This window comes from Vipera ursinii (assembly GCF_947247035.1).
Source record: "Vipera ursinii genome assembly, chromosome: Z".
Lineage (NCBI taxonomy): Eukaryota > Metazoa > Chordata > Lepidosauria > Squamata > Viperidae > Vipera > Vipera ursinii.
In genome coordinates this window covers 76,260,321-76,287,175 of record NC_139517.1, presented here as the reverse complement: position 1 = coordinate 76,287,175, position 26,855 = coordinate 76,260,321, and the positions used below count along the sequence as shown (strand labels likewise).

Below are 26,855 nucleotides of genomic sequence, written 5' to 3'. Positions count from 1 at the left end.
TAAAACTTCTCTCCATAGTCTGATTTTCCAGAAATCATAATCTTTTCAATCCTACTTCAGTAAAAAAAATGCATTAGCCTTACCAGAAATATAAAATAGTTTGTACCATGTCAAATAGTCAAACTTTATTTTCTTTCTTTTTTGCTCTGCACAATTTGACCTTTAAATCCTACCTATGGCATTGCAGGATTTGATATTTCATGACTCTTTAGTGTTTAAGTAGGCTTTTATTAGCCTCCTCTGTAAATTCCATAAAAAGGCACCACATATAGGATTTCTTGTTGTAGCTATCCATTTCCAGATCCTTTTCTTGATTTGCCTTTTATACTATCATTTTGATAATCTCAATTTTGTTGTCTTCCACGCCTTCAGACTTCATAATGACTATTGTTATGTACTGGGCTCTTTGAGGAATACCACGTGGGTTGCTGGAGCAGCTAACGGCTCTCCAGCAACCCAGACTACAAGTCTTCTGTGCTGCAATTGGCTATCTCCAGGTGGCAATGGTTGATTCAAACCTATTGGCTGCCGCCTAGGGGCTAGACTATATATTGCGGCTAGTTGCAGCCATTTCCCCAGTACAGTTCCTGCACAAAATAAATGATGAGTTACCCTGTACTCCATCCCGTGTCTTCATTCCTGCACCAAAAAACCTGCTATTTAACAGTGGTGACGAGAGTGGGATCCTGCTTCACTGAATAAAGAGTGGAAGTCTACAAGGGAAATGCAGCGCATGCCGGTGGCAAAAGGCATTTCCCCCCCCCTCTCTCAAGGTCGGCTAGCAAGCTACGCTAACGACCTCGTGCTCAGTGGACCCATTCCCTGAACCTAGAAGCAGGATTCTAAAGAATGCAGGAACCAGCAAGGGAGAATGTCAGAGGTTGGAAAACTGCAAGAATTCAATGTGAAACACCCGGAGGAATGGCCATCATATTTATCACAAGTAGACAACTACCTCAGGGCCAATTGCAGGGCCAATCGCAGAAGAAGGACTGAAGGCCACAACACTACTCTGCGTGTGCAGCCCAGCAACCTTTGATTTAGCCGAGAACCTTTTTGTGCCAACACCAATCAAAGCTGTCTCCTACGCAGATCTCAAAAAGAAGCTAACCTGGCACTTCCAGCCCAAAATGTCTGAGATGGCTTGGCGGTTCAAGTTCGACCAAAGAGTGCAGCTACCCAAGGAGTTAGCTTCAGAATTCATAGCGGGCCTAAGGCAGGCCGCACGCCTATGCAAATTTTCAAATTTAGAAGAGCGACAATGAGACTGGCTCGTCTGCGGCCTATGGGACAGAACGCTTCAGCAGAGACTATTTGCTAGGCCAAATTTAATGTTTGCTGAAGCACAAGACGAGGTGATGGCCGACAAAGCTGTCAGGGGTGCAGTTTAAACAGTCCAGCCCGCTAGATTGACAAAGTTTGAAGAAACGGTCCACCTTGAGGATAACAAATGCACCGAAGAATCTTCCAAGGAAGAAGAACCTGAAAGCAACCAACTCCAAAAGCAACCCAACGTGCAACACCGCAACAGCCAGCAGTGAGAAGACGGTTACAAGGCAGTTCTCTTACCAAGATGTAAGGGGTGCGGAGGCAACCATTTTCGCACCAATTGCAGATTTCGATCAGCCACGTGCAGAGCTTGCGTAAAAACAGGCCACGTCGCAGTGGGCTGCCAGTTTCAGACAATGGGGCCCAATTCACTGCTGCTGAATTTCAGGCCTTCCTTAGAGCTAATCTCATCAGACATGCAATGTCTGCGCCTTTTCATCTGTCTTTTAATGGTCAAGCTGAACGCATGGTGAGGACAATGAAGTAATCACTCAGCCGCATTGTAACAGGTGACTGGCATCACAGATTGGCAGATTTTCTACTCTGCCAGCATTCTACACCCTGCACTGCTACAGGCAAAAGTTCTGCAGAACTACGTTGGGGGAGGCGTTTGATCACTAAACTGGACAGATTGCATCCAGATAGAGTGGCAGCAGAAGCCTCTCAACCAAAACCCCCTAGGGGGCTTCAAATGGGTGATTGTGTTTGGGCCAGGAACTATGGTCATGGGAATCTGTGGGTTCCTGGTCAAATTACCAAAGCTTCCGGGCCCCTGTTTTATGAAGTGTGGTTGGAGGGAGGGTGAGTTGTCAGACGCCACATTGATCAACTCAGAAAACGGTTTCCAAAACGGCCACTAAGTCCCTCCCAAAGTCCTCAAATTTGCGGTCAAGCCAGTCCTCACATGGAGTCTCAGGACTTTTCCTTCATAACTGAGGAGGAACCAGAGGGAGAAGTGGGGAGTCCAGGAATGCAACATGGATCTCCTGAAGGAGCAAGCCAACCGGACTTCAGCAACCGCTGTGCCTACTCTACTGATCAGTCTGACTCTGGGGTGGACCAACCAGGAGAGGCCAGCCAGAGAGCATCTAATCCCCTTGACTCAGGAGCACCAAGGGACACAGGTCTACCCAGCTCACTGGGTAAGCTAGTAGACCACAAAGTGACTAGAACTCCAAGATGTTCCACGAGGGCACACAAGCCTCCTTATCTTGCTGATTATTTTGTAAAATAAGGAGCTATAATATTGTTGCATTGCAGCTTGCCACTGTACTACAGAAACTAGCGTTATGATGTTAACTGTCTGGCGTACTGTCAATGAAGGCATATTCAGTCAGGTGCTATGATGTAACTGTCTAGTGTGCTGTCAATGAAGCCTATTCATTCAGACATTGTTTAATAACATTGTAACCTATATGGGTTTTTTTCTATTACTATTATTTAAGTTGTTTTGATAATGAGTCTTGATAATTGCATTAAGATTAACTTGTGTTAATATTGTCTGATCTAAGAGGGGAGGGTGTTATGTACTGGGCTCATTAGTAATACCACATGGGTTGCTGAAGCAGCTAATGGCTCTCCAGCAACCCAGACTACAAGTCTCCAGTGCTGCTATTGGCTATCCCTAGGTGGGAATGGTTGCTTCAAACCTATTGGCTGCTGCCTAGGGGCTAGGCTATACATTGCAGCTAATTACAGCCTTTTCCCAGTTCTGATTCTGCATGAAATAAACCATGAGTTTTCCTGTACTCATTTACCTCATCTTCATTCCTGCGCCAAAGAACCCACTACACAACAGATACTTAATTTTTAAAAGTTGCATCTGATAAGACAGTTATATTTGTCATATCATAAAAATTTTTTTAACTCTATTCCATTCAATAGTTACTGGTTGAGTAGTCTGCATTGTATTTTAACCATATTCAAACAAATGCTTAATCTTTAAAAATTGCTTCTGTTAGGTCCAATCTTCTGATCCCTTGGATCTGATTTATTCTTGTTCTTTCACCAAATGGCTTTTCTCATCCATCTATTCCACTTAGTTAAAAAGTCTTGCCATTTTCTTCTGGATGTTGTTAAGAATGGTAAAGGTAGAGATCAGGTAAGATGTTGATTTCTTTTATCTTTTTTTGTCTCTCAAGTCGTAGGTTTTTTAGTATCTCTGTGATCCATTTCATCAGGCTTTTCTTCTTATCTTCAGCTTTGTTTTGTGATTCTGTGACTATCTCTTCCAGTCCAGTGCTTCAGTCATGTCTTGTATGTTTTCTTTCATCTGCATTAAATCACAATCCCTTCCACTGGTAGATTTTTTTCATTTTCTGAAAATTCTTATGTTATAAGGTTAACATAGAGACAAGTTATTTTTAATTTCATTGTGGTATAGAGCCATTGTTGTTTGGATTAGTTGCAACATAGCAAGCATTTCCTCCTGGAAATTATTTGGTTTTTCTTGACAAGTTCTTTTTGCAAGTTCCTGAGATTCCATGACAACTAAAACTCAAAAATTTTTCTTTCTCTTAAAACAACTTTAAAGGCACAATCAATAAGTATTTATCATCCAGGAAGGTCAGTTATGGTCTTTGTTTATTCTGGCTGGCCCAGAATGTTTTGTTTAGCTCTTTTTAAAGATCAAAGAAGTAGGTTATTTCATTCTGGGCATCCTGCCAATACTTATAAGAAAGCAGCTAAAGTTATATATTCTCTTCCACCACTAGATGTCAGCAACAGTATGTTTTTTGCCCCCTTAATAGTTTAATTCACCGCTTCCTTCTGTGGGGGCGGGGTAGAGCTAAGCTCCCTCTCCTTTTCACTTTTGGAGGCTTTTTTGCTTCATGGGGTATCTTTTCCAAAAGTTCAGGATATAGAGTAGGAAAGAGAAGATCAAATTTCTCACGCAGTTTCAACACACTGTTCACTGATGTTCTGGTGAGTACTTGTGGACTTCGGCTGCAAGTAACTTGGGCTGGTTACTGAAGTGGGGCCAGAATTTGGGATGATTGCCATTATTCCCAGATTGCTGGGGCGCCCCTCTTTCTTTGCCGCCTCTTTGGGGTGGCTTTAGACCCATTTAGGTTCCCCTGGCAGGATGAAAAGAGCCAGGGGAAGCAGAGCTTCGCAATCCCGCAACTGTGTGCTACCGCGCAAAACCAGAGGTCCCAAAGTTCTGTATTTTTTCCCCAAGTTCTTTCTCCATTAAGCCAAAAAAAGTCTTTGGTTTTATCCTTATATTCATGTTAAGTCTCTTCTGTATTAAGATATGAGTCCTACTCCAATATTTCTTTGATTTATTGCAGGTCCACTAAAGATGGTTAAAAGTTCCTTCTATATTTCCAACATACATTTAAAATATCTTTATTAATTATGACAGTTTATCTGGTGTTAAATACTAATGGTATATCATCTTATAAACATTTTCTTTTTAAGTTATAATTTCATGTAAATTTTAAACCCTTCATGCACGTTTTCCATTTTCCAAGCATTGCATTATACCCAAAATATATTGCCCATTTGGGTCATATAATGTTTCATGTACTCATTCTTCAAGTTAAGTTTATAAACTTGGCAATAACATGTTCATCATTAACCACGCAGTACAATTTCAGATTCATTTTTTGCAAGGTCAAATCCATAAGTTTTAAAAATCTACGTAATTTAAATCTTCCTTTTATTTGTAAATACATAAATCAGTGACAGACAAGTTTCTGATTCCAATTCTTTGGATTTGGAGTTTAAAAACTAACAATGTGCTTCAAGGTTGAAAAAGAATTAGAACCTGGTTCTTCCTAATCTAAAACCACCAATATAGTTTGTAGTCTGAAGTGAGCAACTAGCAGCATTTCTTTTTTATATAGTAATTTTATTAGAAAATACAATTAAAGAGATAAAAACTAGTACAAATTAAAAAAATAAATAGAAAAAAATAGAAAATGCAGGAAAAATAGATTGAAATATATATATATATATATATATATATATATATATATATATATATATATATATATATATATATATATATATATATATATATATATATATGTATATATATATATATATGTTTAAGTATTTGTCAAGGCTTTTTGAATGGACCTTGCTAATTAACTCTTTCATTCCTGTTTTGGCCCGGCTCAGGGCTTATCCACAGGAACTAGTCAACTTATGACAGCTCATTATTTGTGCAAATTATTCAAATTGCTAATAAAGAATTTGGGAGGCTAAGATGATCATTTCAAACTCTTTATGTTCTCATCAGTTAGTCATACCCTTTATCTGAGATTCGAACCCGGGCTGATTATATATCAGGCAGTGTTTTAACCTCCTGAGCCACGGGTTCCTTCTCTCTTATATTAGCTGGAAGGCAAGGCAAATGTATGTTTAAGTATTTGTCAAGGCTTTTTGAATGGACCTTGCTAATTAACTCTTTCATTCCTGTTTTGGCCCGGCTCAGGGCTTATCCACAGGAACTAGTCAACTTATGACAGCTCATTATTTGTGCAAATTATTCAAATTGCTAATAAAGAATTTGGGAGGCTAAGATGATCATTTCAAACTCTTTATGTTCTCATCAGTTAGTCATACCCTTTATCTGAGATTCGAACCCGGGCTGATTATATATCAGGCAGTGTTTTAACCTCCTGAGCCACGGGTTCCTTCTCTCTTATATTAGCTGGAAGGCAAGGCAAATGTATGTTTAAGTATTTGTCAAGGCTTTTTGAATGGACCTTGCTAATTAACTCTTTCATTCCTGTTTTGGCCCGGCTCAGGGCTTATCCACAGGAACTAGTCAACTTATGACAGCTCATTATTTGTGCAAATTATTCAAATTGCTAATAAAGAATTTGGGAGGCTAAGATGATCATTTCGAACTCTTTATGTTCTCATCAGTTAGTCATACCCTTTATCTGAGATTCGAACCCGGGCTGATTATATATCAGGCAGTGTTTTAACCTCCTGAGCCACGGGTTCCTTCTCTCTTATATTAGCTGGAAGGCAAGGCAAATGTATGTTTAAGTATTTGTCAATATATAAATGACTTCTCCTTTCAATTACAAGTACAATTTTAAAATTCTCTTAAAATTCAAGAAGTGATCTTTTCTTCCATATCGTATCTTTTGTCTATAAATAAATCCTAGAGCCTCATTGTTCAGACTTCATCAGCAAAAGTCCATTAAAGTTTATGAGACATAATAACATATCTATTTTACCCATGATCAAATAAACCAAACCTATGTTCCTTTCTTTTACTTTTAATAATATTGATATTTTATTTGTGTTTTCAGTATAGCATCTTTTTCCATTTCATTTTTGTAGCCTATCATTTTAAAATCTATTTTCAGATCAGTCTCAGTCTTGTCTGGTAAAAATGTTCCTCTTCCATAAGAGGAACAGTCTATAAAGTCAAACTGTCTAAATTGACTTTTGGGTCCTTGTTCAAAAATATACAGTGTACCCATTTTGATCCATTCTGGGTCAAATTTAATTGTTTTCCCCCTCATTATCTTCTGATTTCCTCTAGTGTCCAACCTTCAAAGTCCCGTCCCATCATGTTTTCATTTTTAAAAGAATACTAAGAAATGCATTTTCTGCAACCTTATTAAATTTGTAACCTTTCAAAATCAAAGTTCTAATCACCATTTTTCTATTTATTATGAAAAAAATATATATTTCAACTTGTATTTAAAATTTTGCTAAGGGTTGAAGGAAAATCACCTACTGCTGTAAAAACTGACAGTCTTAGGGTTCCTTAGTAATGGTATAGGGTCTCCTCTTGAGCAGAGGGCAAGACTAGAGGACCTCCAAATTTCTATTCTATTCTATTCTATTCTATTCTATTCTATTCTATTCTATTCTATTCTATTCTATTCTATTCTATTCTATTCTATTCTATTCTATTCCTCACAGTTGAGAAGTAGTTAACAAATAATTTACAAAAGTGATTAAAAATAGAATTTACAAACCTAGTGTCCATTGGTAAGGTGCCAAACATGTTTTTAGTTAAGATGGCTTTTCCTCATCTCCCAGAAATTCTATCACTATCACTACCACCCTGAGATTGCTATCTTGCAGTCTCTTCACGAAGAACAACTGGTGGTGGGGGTGTTACAGCACTTGTGAGCAATCTTAATTCCTCTTCTTGTCTGGAGAAAAATGATAAAGAACAGGTTTTATTAGCTCTTTATTCAGCTGCGATCACTGGATCGATTCTCAGCAGAGCTATCTTCAGTTTGCTATTTCTTTCCCCAAAGACTAGCAATTAGCAGCACTTCTTCATCCCAGTCTTGGTTATAGTTCATCATACCCAAGGCCATGCAAATTGTTTCGGCTTCTGAGGCAGAATATTCAGCAATATTCTCTCTTACAATAAATATCCAATGATAATTAATTGCAGCCTCTTCATAATGCCAATAATCATCTACTAGATGCAGCCACCTCACTTTATCCAATGAATTAGCCATAAACATCACATGTTTTCATCATTAGCCTTTCTTCAATAGTAGACATTTGGCATTTCAAAGTTAAAATATAACTTACTCGAGATGTTTTTGCGTAAATGAGGAAAGGAAGGATGGACAGATGGATGGACCAACAACCTCATTTCACCAGCAAGGCTTGGCCAAGCTGGATTCAATCTGGGTTCTGTTGAAGAGAAGGCTTCACTAATCCTCTTTGTGGGGTGGGGTGGGTGGAGAAAATTGAAAAAGTATAGCTTTAAGCTAGCTTTTGTCAATTGCAGTCACAGCTCAATCCTAATTATATATGCTTAAGGTTCTACTGATTTCAGTTAGGAAATATTTATTTATGTGAGTTAGTTTTGGCTCTATTTTATTTTTTTAGTTTACTCTGTAACTCAAGGTGTAGAACATACACAGTACTCTTCCCTCCTCCTATTTTCTTCTTCAACAACAACCCTGAGAGGTGGGTTGGACTGAGAGAGAGTGACAGATCCAAAGTTACCCATCCATCTTACATGCCTAAGGCAAGATCAGAACTCATATCTTTTGGTTTCTTGGCCAGCACCTTACCCATTACACCAAAACGTTATGTACTTTTGATCTTTTCTCACTTTCCTTGGTTATACTTTAATGCTTTTTATAGCAATTAGTTATACTTTAACAGTTACTCTATCTGAACTGTTTGAAAGATTCTACTAAATCACATCTAGACTATGTGACTTGCAGAAAATTATTCTGGCAAACCCATCCAGTCTATAGGCTAATTATCAAGCTCCAATTCTAGGAAAAGGAAGATATAGCAAGAAATAAACGATCAGACAAAGCCAGATATGAATACCTTTCATTTAGAAACAATTGTTTCCTGAGAAAAAGCCCCACTGAGACTTATTTTAAGCAGTTTCATATACTATTATATTGTATGCTATAATCTGCACGACTAAATCCATTTCCCTGAAGATAAATCACACTGAAGTTGTTAGATTTTCTTTCTGGATGGACGTACATCCTTAATGTTTGTGGAGTGTACCTGAGCAATTAGATATTATAACAAAATTGAAGCACAATCAAGTGAAGGAGGCAAGGGGCACAATGTGCCTTATAACACAGATTTTTTTTAATATTCAAAGATGTGATGTTGCATTGCAAGTGTGAAAGAGCAGCACCTGCGCTATAACATCATGACATGCAGTTTGGAATCGGTGTAGTTTGGAATAGATATCTATGAAAAGAGGTGGCCATGAAGATATGTGACTCCATTTCTGTGGATAGATTCACACATGATGTTCAGCTGTAACGTGGCTGCTTGGTTTTGGCTTAGCATATGACACGAATCAAGAGTACTTTATTTTTTCAAACATAGCTAAGAAAATTTTGATTTAGCATACAGATTTTTTTAAAAAAACAAACGATATTGAGAATACAGTATAGACCAATTCTTGCATTTTGCACCTGGGATTGGGTATGTAATCTTTTCTGAAACATAATTCTCATTCCATTTATTCATAATGGGGAAAGGAAAAGTTCTTGCTGTCAAAGTTAGGAACTGTATTATGGTGTTTTTTATTGTTTATCCATATATTTTCTGCAGAAATTTGTTGAAACAAGTAATGAAAGATACGTTGGCAAGCATACTGGCTGGGGAACACTGGGAGTTGAAGCCCATGCATATTAAAGTTGTCAAGCTGAAAAAAACAACCCCACTATAACCAGCACTTATTTAAAGCTTTTACCTAAGTACTAGATAGTTGATTGTGATACACATATGCTTCTGTTTCTCTTGCAGGTGGATTTTTAATCCCATACTTGATTATGTTAGTTGTGGAAGGAATGCCATTGTTATTCTTAGAGTTGGCAATAGGACAACATATGCACCAAGGGAGCATTGGCACATGGAGCGCTATAAGTCCTTACCTCTGTGGAGTTGGTGGGTTTTTGTCCATCTGTTGCTTGCTTTTCTTGTTTACATAAAAATGACAATTGCTTTTTAAATATACCTTCTAGAGATCTATTGTTCTGCCTGTGGATTCTACAAATAGTCCTTGACTTATAACCTTTTGTTTAGTGACCATTCAAAGTTACAACTGCATCAAAAAATGTATTATGACTGTTTTTCACAACCATTGTGAAAATTGTTTCAGCATCCCCTTGGTCAGGTGATCAAAATTTGGATGCTTGGCAACTGACTCGCATTTATGACAGTTGCAGTGTCCTGGGGTCATATAATCGCCTTTTGTGACTTTCTGATAAGCGAAGTTAATGAGAAAGCCAGATTCACTTAACAAACTTGTTACTAAATTAACAACTGCAATGATTCACTTAACAACTGTGACAAGAAAGGTTGTAAAATGGGGCAACATTCACTTAACAAATGTCCCACTTAGCAACACAAAGTTTGGGCTCTATTGTGGTTGTAAGACAAGTTTGTAATAAGTTTGTAGACATCTTGTTCTCGCTTTTCTATCACAAGCTTTAATGAAAGGAAGGACAAATGTTTTTTTTCTTTTAAAAAAATCTACATGCACAATTTCAATCCTGTAAAGTTACAAATACAAAATCAATCCTTTTAAAATTTTAAATTGCAAATGCAAGCCAATTGTTAATTCAGTAAAAACTTGAAAGGTCTTCAAATACGCAATTTTTGTCATCTCCAGTACATGACAGCAGCATCAAATATTACTTGTTTAAAAAGCCAGAAAAGGCTGGGAAGTCAAGCATTTCCCAACTGCTACATACCCAAAGATAGATATATAGCACTATAGAATCCAGTTGTCTATAAAAAAACATGAAGCAGCCTGCCTACTTTTATTTCCTCATACATTGAGGGAATTTTATCATTTGGAAGAGTAACAAGGCCATCTAACAAAAATAGTTTCTATATCTGAGGAAATCAAAGAATGTAAATGTATATTCAGCAGGAAATGTTGTTTAAAATAACAAATCCTGCCTGATAAACTAACATCTGAGCTTAATGAATGGGAAAATTAACTCTAAATCAATATAGGCACACAGTAATTAAGATATGGATAAGAGCAGTAGACCGTTTTAAACTGAGATGTCATTAAAAGATACAGGAAAGACTGGCTAAGGGAAGCAATTGAGCTGCCTGACTATAACTATAATATAAATTATGAAGAGGAGAGATTAAGATTAGGTACAACTTTCTTATCTTTAAAATGTTGTTTCCTACCCTAAGCTACTAGCCTTCTTCTGAGGTTGACTCAGCCTTCCATCCTTCCGAGGTAGGTAAAATGAGGACCCAGATTGTTGGGGGCAATTAAGCTGACTTTGTAATAATGCCGCTTGGGGTGTGTGTGAAAGCCCTAATAAGCAGGCATATACATAGAATGAAGGCTACTGCTAAGCTTGTAAGCCGCCCTGAGTCTTCGGAGAAGGGCGGGATATAAATGGAATTAAAATAAAATAAAAAAAATAAACATTACGTAACACAACCCACAAGGTGTTGAATGAGATTCTTATGGCCAGGTCAACTCACCCATGAAGCAAGGTTACTATTTTACAGAAATTATTGATTTGCTGGAAAAAAGTAAAGAGGTTCCATGCAATTTGATCAACTAATTGTTGCAATGTGGAAAGCTCTTTGTTCAAAATTCCATCTAGTCCATTCAATTCCCCTGAAAAATGTTGAGGTTGTTGGGTTGTTGTTTTTTTGTCATTTCCATCAGGAAGGATAATGCACTTCTTCTCTACTGAAAGTGTTTCCCTCTTCTATTGCCTCACTATTTCAAATTTTTGCTAAATCTCTTCTTTGTCAGTAGTTAACGGCTACCAAAATTTGCAATAAAACCCAGAAAATAGATAGAGAAGAATTTACTGTTTTAATAGTCTAATTCACTTTGAGCATTCTGTTCATGTGAAGAGCTTCATGGAAATAATTACAGGAAAATATGTACATAGAGGAGGGGATTATTTATGAGTAAGACTGTGCATCTTCAAAAAATGATTCATTAGAAGTGCTGCAAGCTTCATAACAGTGCCAGCACATATCAAACCTTCACAGGAGTATAAGCATTGCATCTGGGCTACTGATATAAAATATTTATCCCAACCCATCCTTCCCACCCCACTTAAAGCAGCCATTATTTTTTTAAGGCTTCTGCATGAGCTGTACAAAGATAAGCTGCTTTAAGCAGTTAATTTATTAAAGCAATTCTTAAGTCAGTAGCATTTTTTCAGGCTTGTATGGAGACCTTAAAAACCTTAGGATTGTTTTTAAAGCATTAACACTTCCGAGGGGGTGATAACAATGATCAATTAATTCCCGTTTGCCTGACATATAGTTTTCTTGTTTTCAGGAATTGCCAGTGTTGTTGTGTCATTTTTCCTCTCCATGTACTACAATGTTATAAATGGCTGGGCTTTCTGGTATCTTTTCCATTCATTTCAGGTGGGTCAAACAATACCTTGAACTTACCTCCCTTTCTGCTAGGTGTTATGACTGAAGAGGTTGAATATGTGTATGTGTGTGTTCCATCTCCTACAAACTTCAGAAACTGTAGTGATAGAGGGAGGGAGGGAGGGAGGGAGGGAGGGAGGGAGACAGAAGTGGGGTGGGAAGGATGGGTTGGGATAAATATTTTATATCCAGTTATCAAACACAGTTTTGCCACTTTAATGGGCTCCCAGTTATGCAAAAATATTGTTTGAAGGACTCAAGAGATAAAGGGTGGAAATGCTGCTTATTTAAAATGCGTGACACCTGAGGGTAAGCAATGATTTTATCTTCCTTTTCTGATTGAACAAAACCAGCAACTGGTTTCAAGTGTTATCCACCAGTCCTTTAGTAAGCCAACATAAAATTGGCTGTCTTTGTGGCCAAGCTTTCCTGTTCTGTGATGGGACAGCATCTTAACTGGTGAGTTCCCCCAGTTTCACTTCCCCTCCTACCAACATCTCCCTTCTTTTGAACATGACTAGTAATGATTTCCTGTAATGTGAGATGGGGCAAGGCTGAACAAATGTACATGGGTGTTTGGAATACCCTGTGACTCACGTGTCCGTTGTATATCTAAGGGCTTCTTCTCTTATTTCTCCTTACCTTCTCGCATAAACGTGCTGTGGTTAGCAATAATTATTTTATGTTATGCCTCTTCAGCCCACAACTGAGGCTTAATGTTGTATTTTACCACTTCACTTTTAAAGTATTATTGCCCATCTTTTTATTGGCACAATTTTTCCCACGAATGTGATCTAACTATATGTCTTCATGAGGGACAATGATGGGACAATTAACAATTGTCCATCGTGGACATTCTGTGATTTATCTACTTGTAGCAGATATTGTGATGCAGGTACATAATTGTATTTGCATGATGGAATCATTGCACACAACCTCATGTTTGATGTCATTGTGGTTTATTACAGATGCCACTGGTTATAGCAAAATTAGCTGAATATGTGGTTACTGATGTGATCTGGGGTAGGGACTCTGTCCAGCTCTTGCAGAGCATTTTAGGCTGTTGTGAGCATATCTTATCTCTCTGGTTGTAGGATATAGCCTTCCATTGCTTTTTTGGGTTGATTTAGAAGACACCAAATATCTGGTATTCAACGTCTGCCCATGTAATGCATAATCAGTGCTGTCTGAAATAACAGTGAAATAAATACATTTTTGCAGTTAAGCAAAATAACTTCTCCCTGAAATCATATATTAGATTTTACTGATACGTTATGGCAACATTTTATGATGTTCCACACAAGCACTCTAATTGCATAATATTTCTTGGACTTCATAATTCATAACAATTCCTTGGAATATTGTAATAAAACATAACTGCTTATTATTAGCAAGCTTATAACAAATGGCTAAGCTGTGAATTCCTTGATGCTCTCTGAGCATGGTTGTTTATTTGTAAACATTTTATTATCCAACTAGATAGTATCATCAATGGTTAATGAAATATTTAAGCTATTGTCATTAGCTTAATCGACAGAGAATGAGGTGGCTGGATGGAGTCACTGAAGCAGTAGGCGTGAGCTTAGATGGACTCCAGAAGATGGTAGAGGACAGGAAGGCCTGGAGGAACATTGTCCATAGGGTCGCGATGGGTCGGACACGACTTCGCAACTAACAACAACATTAGCTTAATAGAAAAGAACTAGCTTTTGAAAAGCGACAATCCTTTTCTCTTTAGGACAACAGCAAATGTGCAACAGTTCTTACAACATGGTCAGTTACTGGCAAAATTTTGGATTCATATCTTTAGATGTTATCTGCTGAATAATGAAATGTCTACAAGCAAACAACCAAATTCAGAGAGCTCCAAGGCTCTGTGAACATATAACAATTTAGTCCTCCTTCTTGCACTTATTATCTCTGGCAAGTATTGAAAACATTGTGAACAATATAAAACCTTATGGGACATGTGACACATATGTCAAAGATAAAACAAAAGAGTGATTAGGAGAGTCTTTGCACAAGTTCATTTTGTGCACCAGTTACAATCTTTCCTGGATCAAGAGTCTCTGCACTCTGTCATTCAAGCCCTAGTCATCTCACAGCTGGACTTTGCATTGCAATGCGCTTTAGATGGGGCTATCCTTGTAGAGTATTTGGAAGCTACAGCTGGTGCAGAATGTGACGCTGCGGGCAGTTCTTTGGACCTCTAGATTGGCCCATGTTACATCACTGCTTCCTGAGCTGTACTGGTTATCAGTCTGCTTTTGGGTGCAGTTCAAGCTGCTGTTCATCACCTTTAAAGCCCTTCATGGCATGGCTCCAGGCTACTTGAGGAACCATCTCACCCTGCAGATCCTGTCAGCCTGGCAAGATCCAGGAGAAGAGCCTGACCTCTGGTACATCTTATTTCAGAGGTGAGACTGGCTACCACCCTCCTGACCTTCCACAAGAGCCTGGAGACCTGACTCTTTCAAATGACTTAAGGTCCCATGGATGGAGCTTCATATTGCTCAATGCCACCTGCCTCCCCCCTTATGTCCAGTGCCCTTCTTTGGCAGCTTGTCTTTATGATTGTTAATGTTTTTATTTGCTGTTTTATAATGGAAATTTTTAATGTTTGTAATGTTTTTCATGTTGTAAGCCTCTCAGAATCATTGGATACAAGATGGGTGGCAAATAAATTTTATAAATAAATGTAGCAAAGTTGAATACATTTGGAAAGGTCTGAGATACCTCTGAACTGATAAAATTCTTCTAAAGTACTTAATATCTTAATCTCTCAAAGCTTCATTAGTATTTCATAGATTTTCATATAAATTGATCCCCAGAATGCTGGCTGAATATCTCCTCTCATCCATGACACAATTAAAAAAAACCCCTCAAACCACGGTATTTTGCCCCAGAAATGTTTCTATTTTCTTAGGTCCATGTACATGCAACATAGTATGTTTATCACTGAATAGGAGCAGCTCTCCAGTTTCTCAAATACTTTTCTGATGCTTAATTACAAGTATTATAATAATAAATGTAATTATACATAGATGCCAGCTTTTCTGCCCCAGATTTGGCAGTGAATTACTGTCAAGATTTAACATTTTACATGGCTATGATCTGGCAAAAGTCTTCCAGGAACAGCATGGGTAGATAAGAGTCTTTATTGTAAACAAGAATGATGCAGATCAAGCAGCAGCTTGCCCACTGCCAGAGTGAATGTTGAGGTGCTTCTTCTAAAGATAGTGGTTCAAACCCATAGCTTTTTCTTTATGCCCCTTCAGTTAACTGGCTCTTTGTACAATAAATGCTGCTTTGAAATTGCTGAGTACTTACAGAACTATCAGTTCTGGCCTGAAAATTGTTGTGGGTGATTACTCACATTGGGGATTAAACTCAGTGCATGTGGTCTACCACATAGCCATCTCCCCCATATCTTGCACTGCAGCCTTTTTATTTGGATTGTCTGACAGTATTGGGAATGATCTATATGGATTTAATGCCTGATTCACCCTTAAAGGATCCTTTGCCATGGGCAAGCTGTCCACTGAGTATCAACCTCACAAACTATGAGGAAGAATGTGAGAAAGCAACACCCACTCAGTACTTCTGGTATAGGAAAACCCTCAATATTTCTCCATCCATTGAGGAAAGTGGAAGCATCCAATGGGAGCAAGCAGCTTGTCTCATCCTGGCTTGGCTAGTGGTCTATTTATGTATTTTGCGTGGAACAGAACACACTGGAAAGGTAAGAAATGTACTGGGGTTGAACATACTGGGGTTTCATAAATATAACTGAAGGTAAGAAAAACAATCCTGAAACTTTTTAAAATAATTTGGGATTTAATTTGGCCAGGAAATTATAGTTAGTTGTATGAATAAACACAACCGGTGTGGTGACTTTTTAACAGAGAAATAGGCTCTGAGTTCTATGAATTTCTCTATCACAAAAATTTATGTTATTAGAAAGGTTTTTTTTATAAACATATGAATAGAAGTGTGCATAGTTGAAATGAAATAGGCAGTAAATGCATGTGCATGTTTGCATGTATGCATATGTAGATGCAGAACTGAAACATTAAACATTTAGTTATCTTAATTCAGTTGTCATAGAAAGATTTGAAATTTGAAAGCTTGCCCTACCAAATGTTATTTCAATGACTATTAGAATATTACAATTTTTAGCCAACTACAGATAGTCTTTGACATAACCATTTGTTTAGTGACCTTTCAAAGTCACAACAGCACTGAAGTGACGTATGATCATTTTTCAATTACAACCATTGTGGTATTCTCAAGGTCACATGATCAAAATTTGAATGTTTGGTAACAGGCATGTATTTTTGATGGTTGCAATGTCCTGGGGTCATGTGATTACCATTTGTGACCCTCTGACAAGCAAAGTCAATGGGGAAGCCAGATTCACTTAACAACCAGTTTACTAATTTAACAACTAAGTGATTCACTTAACAACTGTGTCAAGAAAAATCAACATGGGGCAAAATTCACTTAACAACTGGCAATGGAAGCATGAGACTCAGTTGTGGTTGTAAGTCAGCAACTACCTATATAATTAATGCCAATAATATATTCATTTGTCATAAGGAAGCAGAAATTATGGCCATTCCAAATAATATTCCATAACATTGAATTATTTATTTTATTGATTGAAGCTCATCACTAAGACTTGAGTATGAGTACACATATACCATTTAGAATTCAATCTCTAATGTTAAATAATAATATTCTTGAAATTCATTTAGAATTTAAAATAAAGATATTAATTATCAGCTATAAGAATATTTTCCACTTCTAATAAGTATACCTTTTTATTTTATTTTTTGCAGGTTGTTTATGTAACAGCTACATTACCTTATATAGTCCTTATTATATATTTAATCAGAGTCTTAACACTTCATGGAGCTACTAATGGACTGCGATATATGTTCACTCCAAAGGTACATTTAAAATAGAACACTAATATTAGCTTGCTGAAGGTACAGTCAATATTGCACATCTATGGAAGAGGTCAAAAAATCAAGATGGTACCAAAATCATGCAATTGAAGGTTCCCCTTCTTTTGCATTCATTGAATGTGCAACACTTTCAAAAAGGACAGAATTTTGATGTTTGACTTTTTTTAAAACTTTCCCCCCTAAAGATGCCCCAACAGGGTGTAAAAAATGCTAGGATGCCATCAAGATGGCATGAAAAATTATATACATTTTTATAATTTTATATTTTATTGTTAGCTGCCCAGAGTGACCCCACAGCAAATTAAATAAATAAATAAATTCATTCTCATGCTGAGAATGCCCTGATTATCAATAATTGTATAGCATAAGTGGGCATCTCCCACTCCTCTAGGACAGATTTATCTAGGGGGAGAGAGGAGATATAATCTCTTCTGGTTATAGATATTTCTCTGCCAGTAAAGATATCCTATTGCATTATTCCCAATACTACAGATTCAAGCAATAACTTTGAATTCGAAGTTGGTTACACTTGCAGAAAAGGAGGTCAAGTGCAGGACAACATCCCTGATACTCAAATGCCTGGCACCAACTTTATTTAGTAATAATGAAACCACAGTTATCCTATTAAGCTTTGAGTATTTCTAAAAAAATAAGAAATTCATTAAATCTGATGTAAATATGACCTTATGCATTTGGATTTAATTAAACTGCAGAAAATGGCTGTGTTTAAAGCTGAGCCAATATGCTGCATTCTTTTTCATTACAGGTAGCCCTCAATTTATAATCAAAATGGAGCCTGCCCATCACGGTTGTAAGTCGTGACGGTCATAAAATTTTACATTTTTTTGCAGCAGTCATTAAACAAATACAGCAATTGTAAAATGGCAGTTGTAGTTGTTAAGTGAATGCCATGGTTGTTAAGCAATCCAGTGATTTCCTATGGGTGCAGTTTTGCTAAAAACCAGAAGTAAGTGCCAGTTTTCAACCAAATTTGTAAAACTAGGCCACAAATGCTGCCTGGTTTCAAACTGCCTGACGTTTGGTAATATGACTGGGGGGGAGAGGAAACTGTCAGAACTTCAAATCCAGGTAGTTGCAACTTTGAACGGTTGCTAAGTGACTAATTGTAAATCAAGGGCTATCTATATCAGGGGTCCCCAACCCCTGGTCCATGGACCAGTACCGGGCCGTGGCATGCCAGCTACCAGTCCACACAAACAAAGAAAGCCCCATCCATAGGAAGCAGGCAGCATACAAAACCACTCCCCCTCTGGTCCGGAGAAATACCTCTCTCCACATAACCAGTCCCTGGTGTTCAAAAGGTTGGGGGTCCTCTGATCTATATCATAGACTACAGACTGGTAATGAGCTGACTTTCAGTTCCATTAAGGAAGTAGAATTTTTGAAATACTACAAAAACAAAGAAATTTGTGGATGCCTCTGCAATTTTGCTATGGGTAATATGACTAATATAGCTACTTTCTGAAAATGATACACCATTAATCCCTTCTCATCAATTATGCCTTGCAGCTAGAGCAACTAGCAAATCCCAAGACTTGGATTAATGCAGCTACTCAAATCTTCTTCTCTCTTGGCCTGGGCTTTGGTAGTTTGATAGCGTTTGCCAGCTACAATGAGCCAAACAACAATTGTGAGCGACATGCCATCATTGTTTCCTTAATAAATAGTGCCACCTCAATATTTGCCAGCATTGTCACATTCTCCATTTATGGTTTTAAAGCAACTTTTAACTATGAAAGCTGCATAAACAAGTAAGCTTGGTTTTTAATCCAGATTTATTTTTCTCTTTTAAATCTGCTCAGTCAACATACACATTTAAAAATGATTTACTGAAGTTAGGATTTTTTTCAATAAATAATTCCTGATTCATACTCCAAGGAAAGTCTCTTTTATGGTATATAAGGTGTCTGGTTTTAGAAAGATTTCTGAAATAAGATGACAACTAAGTATGAAATCTCATTAACAATGGATCTTAATACTTGTAAGCAGAGCTAATGTGTTGCTAACAATTGTCTAAAATTTAATATATCTTTTTGTTATGGTAAATGAACAGTAATTCTGTCTTCCTTGAATTGCTTTCCCCTTCTTACTTTCTGAAAACTCTAAAATGTTGAAAAGTATTGAGAATCCTGTTATTTGTTTTGTTATATTTTTTTAAAAATTGCCTTTCAGGGTGATCTTGCTGTTGACTAATGTTTTTGATCTGAAAGAAGGTTTATTGACAACAGAAAACCTTGAGAATATGAAGCAGTACCTGGAATCTGCTTATCCTGGAAAATATGCAGAAGTGTTGCCACAGATCAAGAACTGCTCTTTGGAAACTGAACTAAACACTGTGAGTCCCTCCCTCCTCCCTCCCTCCCTCCTTCCTTCCTTCCTCTCTTTTTTCTAGAAAGAATATGATGACACCCACTTGCTGACGTCAAGAAATTTGGTCAGTGCATTGAATATGCAATGTCTGATCTATTGAGAATGGGAGACCTTGTTTAAATTCTCACTTAGCCATAAACTCACCATGAACCAGTAATTACTTCTGTCTTTTTTTTAAAAAAAATTAATACAGAAAATTAAAATACAAACTCCAAAGAGGGGGGAATTGGAAATTTTATAAAAACAAAACTAAATAAAGACATTAAAAAGACATACTAGAAAACAAAAGATAAAAATATGTATCATCCCCCTAATTGAGCACTGACAAATATATAACAACAATAATAGTTTTCTCCCCTTATGAGTCAGGTCTAAGATTTATAAGCCTGTACATCTATTTGCAACCAACCTGACCTGTTACACATCTAGCTATAATAATAGTTAACACGTTAATCAACAACTATGTTAAACTTTACAAGCCCTTTATTAACAATTTTATTGAAATCTCATACAAAGTTTACAACAGTTTCTTATCACTTCAATCCTTATCTCTAATCTGGCCAGGATCCTCGTTTGACTTTTGATAATAAAACCATTCTTTAGATTTTTAATTGAGATATTTCCCAACAATTGCATTCCATTTCACAGAGCCAGGAGTTTCTGTTATAAGTACAGTATCTCTGCAACGTCCACTGTTCAAAAAATCTCTCTAAAAAGGCAGGATTCATCCTAAAAAAACCCATCACTCATAAATTCCATTATTTCTGAATTTCTTGTATTCATGTCCTTGTCAAACTTTTCTGTCAGATTTGAATTTTCAGACCAGGTTTGTCCTTCTTCATGTCTTACAGCAACAAATCATATTCCAATTCATCAAATTGCAAAGTCCAACGGTTATTTTCTGCTTTTTGGTGTTATCCTGAGTTTGATTCTAAACCACGGTTAACCCATCATTTTTTTTATTTAGAAAGAAAGCCAGTAAAATAGAAAGCATTCTTTTTTAAAAGGTTCCCAGAAAAGCTTTGTCTTCTTTTGTAGACATTTTGAAAAACACACAGTTCCTTTCAAGGATAAGAGAAACAGATAAATCATTACAAAATGTCCATAGAGAGAAGTTAAGATATTTTTTTCCCCAGGATAAAAACGTAATCAAAAGAATTTTCCCATTTTTCTTTCAATTTTTTTTGGTAAGAATAAAATCCTTATAATATAATCCAATGTAAGTGTAAGTCCAATTGGGTAACTTTTACTACCAGAGAGTGAATTATCATCGCCAGCTCCCCTATAGAAAATGAAAGTGTTTTGTAATTCAATGGCAAATGATGAAAGAACAAAGAAAAAAGTTGTAAAGATCCAGCAAGGGTTGTAAGATAGGTCAGCAGTCAACTAGTCCAGAATTCTCCATCCTTTCTGGCTTTGTGGATTGGCAAGGAGGAGAAGACAGGAGTGGTTCTGCACAAGCGGCTGGCAAACGTGCGCATGCAGCTCCATTTGTGCAAACAGCATGGATGGCGCCTACCGCTCATACAAATGGAGCATGCATGCATGGACTTGCCTGCTGCTCACACAAGTGGAGATGTGCACATACGTGTGAGCCTGCCACTTCTGTGGCCCAGTCCGCTACTGGGCTGTGGCTCGGGAGTTAGGAATCCCTGCACTAGTCTATTAAAGTATAGATCAGGGGTAGGCAACCTTGGCTCTTTTATGACTCGTGGACTTCAATTCCCAGAATTCCTCAGGAATTCTGGGAGTTGAAGTCTACGAGTCATAAAAGAGCCAAGGTTGCCTACCCTGGTATAGATAGAAAAGTAAAGTAATTTTTAAAGTGCAATTAAAACCAAGGCATGCTTAAAAAAATGATCAGCTGAATGGTAAAGATGGGTAAAAGACTTGACCTTCTGATTGCTCCTTACTGAGAATTGCAATCTTCAAGATCCCTCTCTTTTAAATAATAATAATAATAATAATTTTATTTATATACCGCCCTTCTCCCGAAGGACTCAGGGCGGTGAACAGATGAACAAACGTCCAAAGATTTTCTTTGTCCTTCCTTCTTGTTCCTGTTGATTGTAGGGAGCAAAGCTGATAAATAGCCAGCCTTGGTGACAAACCAGCAATTTGTCGGTGGGAGAGAAAAAAATTGCCTGCCATTCAGCACGCCATCTTGGGGGAAGTCAGTAATTACCTCTTAGTCTTACTTCAGATGATTGTCAGTTCTCCATTTTTATCTTTATAGCAATGCATATTTGGGGTTTGTTTGGGTATTGAAACTTGTTGAATCTTAACATTTTTCCAGCAGTTAAGTTCTTTACACTTCCATGTAAACAAAGCTTCATCAACTTGATTAATTAATACTAATAATTAATATTATTAATAAATAATAAAGTGGACCTAGAACAACAATCCTTTGAAGTGGGTTGATTGTAATTATAACTACCTACATTGTGGTGAATGAATGAATGAATGATAAACCTTGAAAGTCAGGGTAAAATTTTGTGTGTCTGTATGTGTGTGTGTTTGTGTTCATTTTAAAACCCTGAAGCTATATAATAGTTTTCCCATCTGGTAATCTGGATCAAATTGCAAAGAGGCTTGTAACTGATGCTGCAACGGAAACAGCAGGGCTTTTTTTCTCATAGAACGCTCAGAACGGAGTTCCGGCACCTTTTTTGGATGGAACCTTGTAGGGTAGGCAAGGCAGGTTGTATGACGTGTGAGTTCCGGCACCTTTTTCTTTTACAAAAAAAAGCACTGGGAAACAGTATTAAGACTTTTTCATAATGCTATGTCTCAGTTGTTTTACAATCAATGTTGTTTTCTTTATATCTTACAATGCTCACAAAGGCAAAATATAACTTCTGAAAGACATTACAATAGTACTAGATATGATTTGGCAAAAATTAGTAACCATAAAGATTCACAGTGTTGCAAAATGTGCGAAGAAACTTTTCACAGATCATTGTGCACTTATCCAGAATGAATGTCACTTCGGATATCCCATACCGTTGTTCAGTTTCATCATCTCTTCTACAATCCCGTACTGTTGTTTTGTTTCAACATCTAGATCATAATTAATACCAATTTTGACTGAAAGGTATCATCTTAAGCTCTGAAGCACTTATGAAAATCATTTAGATTGGATGAAATACTCATAGTGAGATTTATATCTCACATATTATTGGATTCTAGCATGCCACCTAAATTGATGTGTGATTTGCTCTGGATTAGAAAAACACAGATGATCAACAGTTGACAACTAGGTTAAGATTTTTTTGAGTAAATGTTGCCATCTAGTTGTCATATGGATTTTGCAGTCCATATATGGCCAGGTAGATAAAACATAATGGGATGGAGATTAATTTCAATGTCCTTTACTGGATACACATGGTGAAATATGGCTTGCTTGTTTGGAAATTAGATTTTTTAGAAATAGCCCTTAAGATATGCTGAACATGATTGTTTGTTTAGCAGATTAAGTGACTAGGAATCTAAGTAGTCAGTTTCACATTGCAAATGGTTTGCTTAAAAACCATGCCAATCCAAATTGTGATGGCTAACTGAGGACTACCTGTATCTCTTCACTTTATATATTGCTTTTCTTCATAGAAGTAATAGAAGAGATACAGGACCACTTCCTCCAATGGCTTCGGATATGACATAAACACAGTCAATAAATGGCTCTCACTGGCTTCCAGTTCATTCTTAGGCTCACTTGAAAGTGCTACTCCTTATCTATAACTTTTTAAATGGTTGAGATCTGATAGCAGAAAGATCTATCAAACAGCAGCAAACAAGTAAAAAAATAGCGTTAAAACAACTTTCTTCATATTTTTTGCAAACATATAAATTAAAAATATTCAGCATATTATTTTAGTTCAGCCACATTCGAAAATATTTACATCATAGCCAAATACAACAGCCATCTGACCTAACTGCCTTGCAATTTTTTTTGTCCTCTAAGTGTAATAAATTAATTCATAGACTCAGTTCAACTCATCTTATTTTTTCAGGTTTTAAACAATAGTTTACAATTGTTAAGGCAATGGTTAGGCTCTGGGGAAAAATGATTTTTCCTTTAACCAATGGTTCTTGTATACAAGATACTGAATTTGTTCTTCTTAATAATAATAATTTTGCTCTTTTTTCATCAGGCTGTGCAAGGGACTGGGCTAGCATTCATAGTATATTCTGAAGCAATTAAAAATATGGAGTTCTCACAATTGTATTCAGTGCTGTATTTTGTCATGTTGCTGACACTTGGAATAGGGAGCATGCTGGGAAACACTGCAGCCATTCTTACTCCTCTGACTGACATCAAGTTCCTCTCTTCTCATGTACCCAGGGAGATTATCTCAGGTAAATTTGATAGCTACAGTGATATTGAATAATTTCAATGCCTGGCAAGACTAGCAGTACAATTAGAAGATATCATGATATGATTGTAATTGCAATACAGGTAGTCCTCGAATTACGATAGTTCATTTAGCAATGGTTCAAAGTTACAACACAACCCTGCCAAAAGTACTTACAACACAGTCCCGAAGTTATGAATGTTGCAGCATCACGGCAGTCAGTCACCCTTATGACCAACCACAGAGACACTGCAACCTCCCCCCTGCCTCTTCCTCCTTCCTGACAGGGACTTAACAGACAATGGCTCTGCTATGTTAGCAGTCACCAGCTGACTGCTCCTTCTCTCTCCTCAAGCTGTTTCCTCTCCAGCCTCTCTGCTGTGGGGTTTGCATGGCAGCCTAGTTTCTTTGCCTGCTCCCTGCACTCCAAAAATGGAGTGGTGAGAGCGGAGGAACAGCAGAAGGGGCACGGCCTGCTCAGCTTGGCTGTCTGCATACAACACCTGATCCACTTTTGGAGTGCCACGCAGCCTCGTTGAGCCAGAAGGAGTGCAGGATCGCTCCCCAAACCTTCCCTTTGAAAAAACTTTGGGCATGGAGAACAGAAATCTTTGGGGGCATGAGATTGCACTCCTTCAGGCCTCTATTTTCCACGCTGAAAGCTTTTGCAAAGTGACAGAAGGCTTTGAGCAACATTAGATCGCTCCCCCCAAAACTTCCATCCCTTTGCAAAAGCTTTCGGTGAGGAGAACAGAGGCCTTTGGGGGGGGGCGCAAGATCGCACTCCTTCAGACTTATTGAGGCTGCCTGCCACTCCAAAAGCAGAATGAGTGTCCTGTGCAAGCAGCTTCAGTGAGTCAACAAAGCTGAGCAGGGTGCACTTGTCCTGTTGTCTTTGCTCTCACCATTCTGCTTTTGGAGTGCGAGGAGCAGGCAAAGAAATCGCAGCAGAGAGGCTGGAGTGGAGGCAGCTTGCTTGATCATCATGATCTTCGAAAGGTAAGTGAATCCCCACAGCCCAATGCCTGTGGAGACCTGGTGGGCAAGATGGGGGGGGAGCATGATATATCTCAGTGGATTGGAGGCCTTGGATAGTTGAATGCAGTAGCACCCCCCATGGTCTCCCCCCCCCCCGAGATACCTCATGTGTACTTAATGACTTATGCGTTTGACTAGTGAACATATTGGGTAAAACAAGGATCACATTCATTTAATGTAATCCAATTAATGAATCCTCGGGTTACGAATGTAATTGGCAGGCTCTATTACATTCATAACTTGAGGATTACCTGTATGGCTTTGATCATAATAATGCATAATCCTTCTTATGGTTATATGTGAATGCCAACTGCAGGCAGTTCTAATCAGCAAAATATCCATGACTAGAAATGTGAGCATCCTTATTTCTAAAAAGGAGACAATTTGGTGTAGTGATTAAGGTCCTGAGCTAGAAACTGCGAAACCATCTATTCTAGGCCTGCCTTAGGCGCAAAGCCAGCTGAGTGACCTTGGGCCAGTCCTTCTCTGAATCCTAGGAAGTACACTATGGCAAACCCTAACCCCAAAAAGCTTGCCAAGAAAATTGCAGACTTGTTCAGTCACCAGGAGTCAAGGCTGACTTAAAGATATCTTCCAACTCCAATTGTACCTATAATCTTGTGACAATGCAAATCAGACTTAATGTTGTTGATGTATAAATTCAACCCAATGTGTTTTCTATTTTTTTAAGACTGAGATTCAACAGTATAGAGTATTTTGCTATAAGCTAGTTTTCTCTCTGTAAATTGTGACTGCACCAATTATAACCATCACCGGTAAGTTGAAAAAAACTGCAGTACATCTTGTCTGGCTTGAAATTAAAGCAACTATTATTTCTAGCAGGACTACATATTCAGTAAAAAGAATATAAAATTTGTTCTGATCCAAGCTTTTTTAAACATTGAGGTTGAAAGCATGTTATTCTTATAGGTAGTGTGTGCGTCATCGGCTGTGTCATTGGCCTAATATTTACTACAAGGGCTGGTAACTATTGGTTTAATATCTTCAATGATTATGCTGCTACTCTCTCCTTGCTGCTTATTGTACTGGTGGAAACTATTGCTGTTTGTTACATATATGGGCTAAAAAGGTAAGTTAGTAACAATGCTTCTTTCTTATCACATCATTACCATGCCATTGTATAATTTATTATTTTGCACTTATATACCAATTTCTTCCAAGATGTCAAGAGCTTTTTAAAGCATTTTAAGATAGCATTCTAACCATAATGCTTCATAGCAACTGCTTTATAACTAGAATGATAGATGCCAATATGGTGCTTCTTTCTTTCTTTAATAGATTTAGTAAAGACCTTTGCGTGATGATTGGACATGAGCCAAGTTGGTATTGGAAAATTTTATGGGCTTTTATCAGTCCAATATTAATCATAAGCCTGTTTGTGTTTTACATCACGGACTACATCAGGGCAGGGATATTCCAGTATCAAGCCTGGGATGCAACAGAGGTATTTTACTGAATTTGTTTTTATTCTGTTTGCAGCTTAAATTTAGCAGTTGGGGGAGACAGGCGATCTAGAAATATAAAAAATAAATAATTCATAAAACACATTATTATAAAACATCCTTTCCTAACATGGCAGTTTTCCAATATTATAGAACGCAATTTTCAAATTTGCTGGTCAGTATAGCAAAAAATTATATTGGCTGGAAATTCCAGGAATTGCAGTTCAATAAAATGGAGCCAAGTTGGAAAAATGGTGAAAAATATCTGCCTTTGAATTTCAAATGATTCTAGGCTACTATGATAGCATCTATATAATTGCCATTCTAGGCTACTAGCATTATAATTACCGTTACTGAAATTTGAAGCATGAAAAATTATCACCATGAAAAGAATGCAAGTGAAAAAGTGTGATCATTTACTAACAGAAATGTTTGACCATCAACCCCAA

At 37.4% G+C, this 26,855-nt stretch overlaps 1 protein-coding gene across 3 annotated transcripts in view; it reads left to right on the top strand.

Moving 5' to 3' along the window:
- SLC6A20 (solute carrier family 6 member 20) overlaps positions 1 to 26,855 on the top strand; it is a gene marked incomplete at its 5' end in the record, with an annotated part of 30,420 nt that overhangs the window by 3,008 nt on the left and 557 nt on the right. Inside the window, 9 exons of one of the 3 annotated variants that reach the window (XM_083377394.1) lie at positions 9,562 to 9,702; positions 12,092 to 12,183; positions 15,707 to 15,934; positions 17,034 to 17,144; positions 18,693 to 18,934; positions 19,356 to 19,518; positions 23,705 to 23,909; positions 25,874 to 26,033; positions 26,243 to 26,408. In XM_083377394.1, coding sequence (XP_083233520.1) covers positions 9,562 to 9,702; positions 12,092 to 12,183; positions 15,707 to 15,934; positions 17,034 to 17,144; positions 18,693 to 18,934; positions 19,356 to 19,518; positions 23,705 to 23,909; positions 25,874 to 26,033; positions 26,243 to 26,408 — 1,508 coding nt within the window. The remainder of the gene's footprint in view (positions 1 to 9,561; positions 9,703 to 12,091; positions 12,184 to 15,706; positions 15,935 to 17,033; positions 17,145 to 18,692; positions 18,935 to 19,355; positions 19,519 to 23,704; positions 23,910 to 25,873; positions 26,034 to 26,242; positions 26,409 to 26,855) is intronic. The other 2 variants (XM_083377396.1, XM_083377395.1) reach the window with 2 other exon arrangements.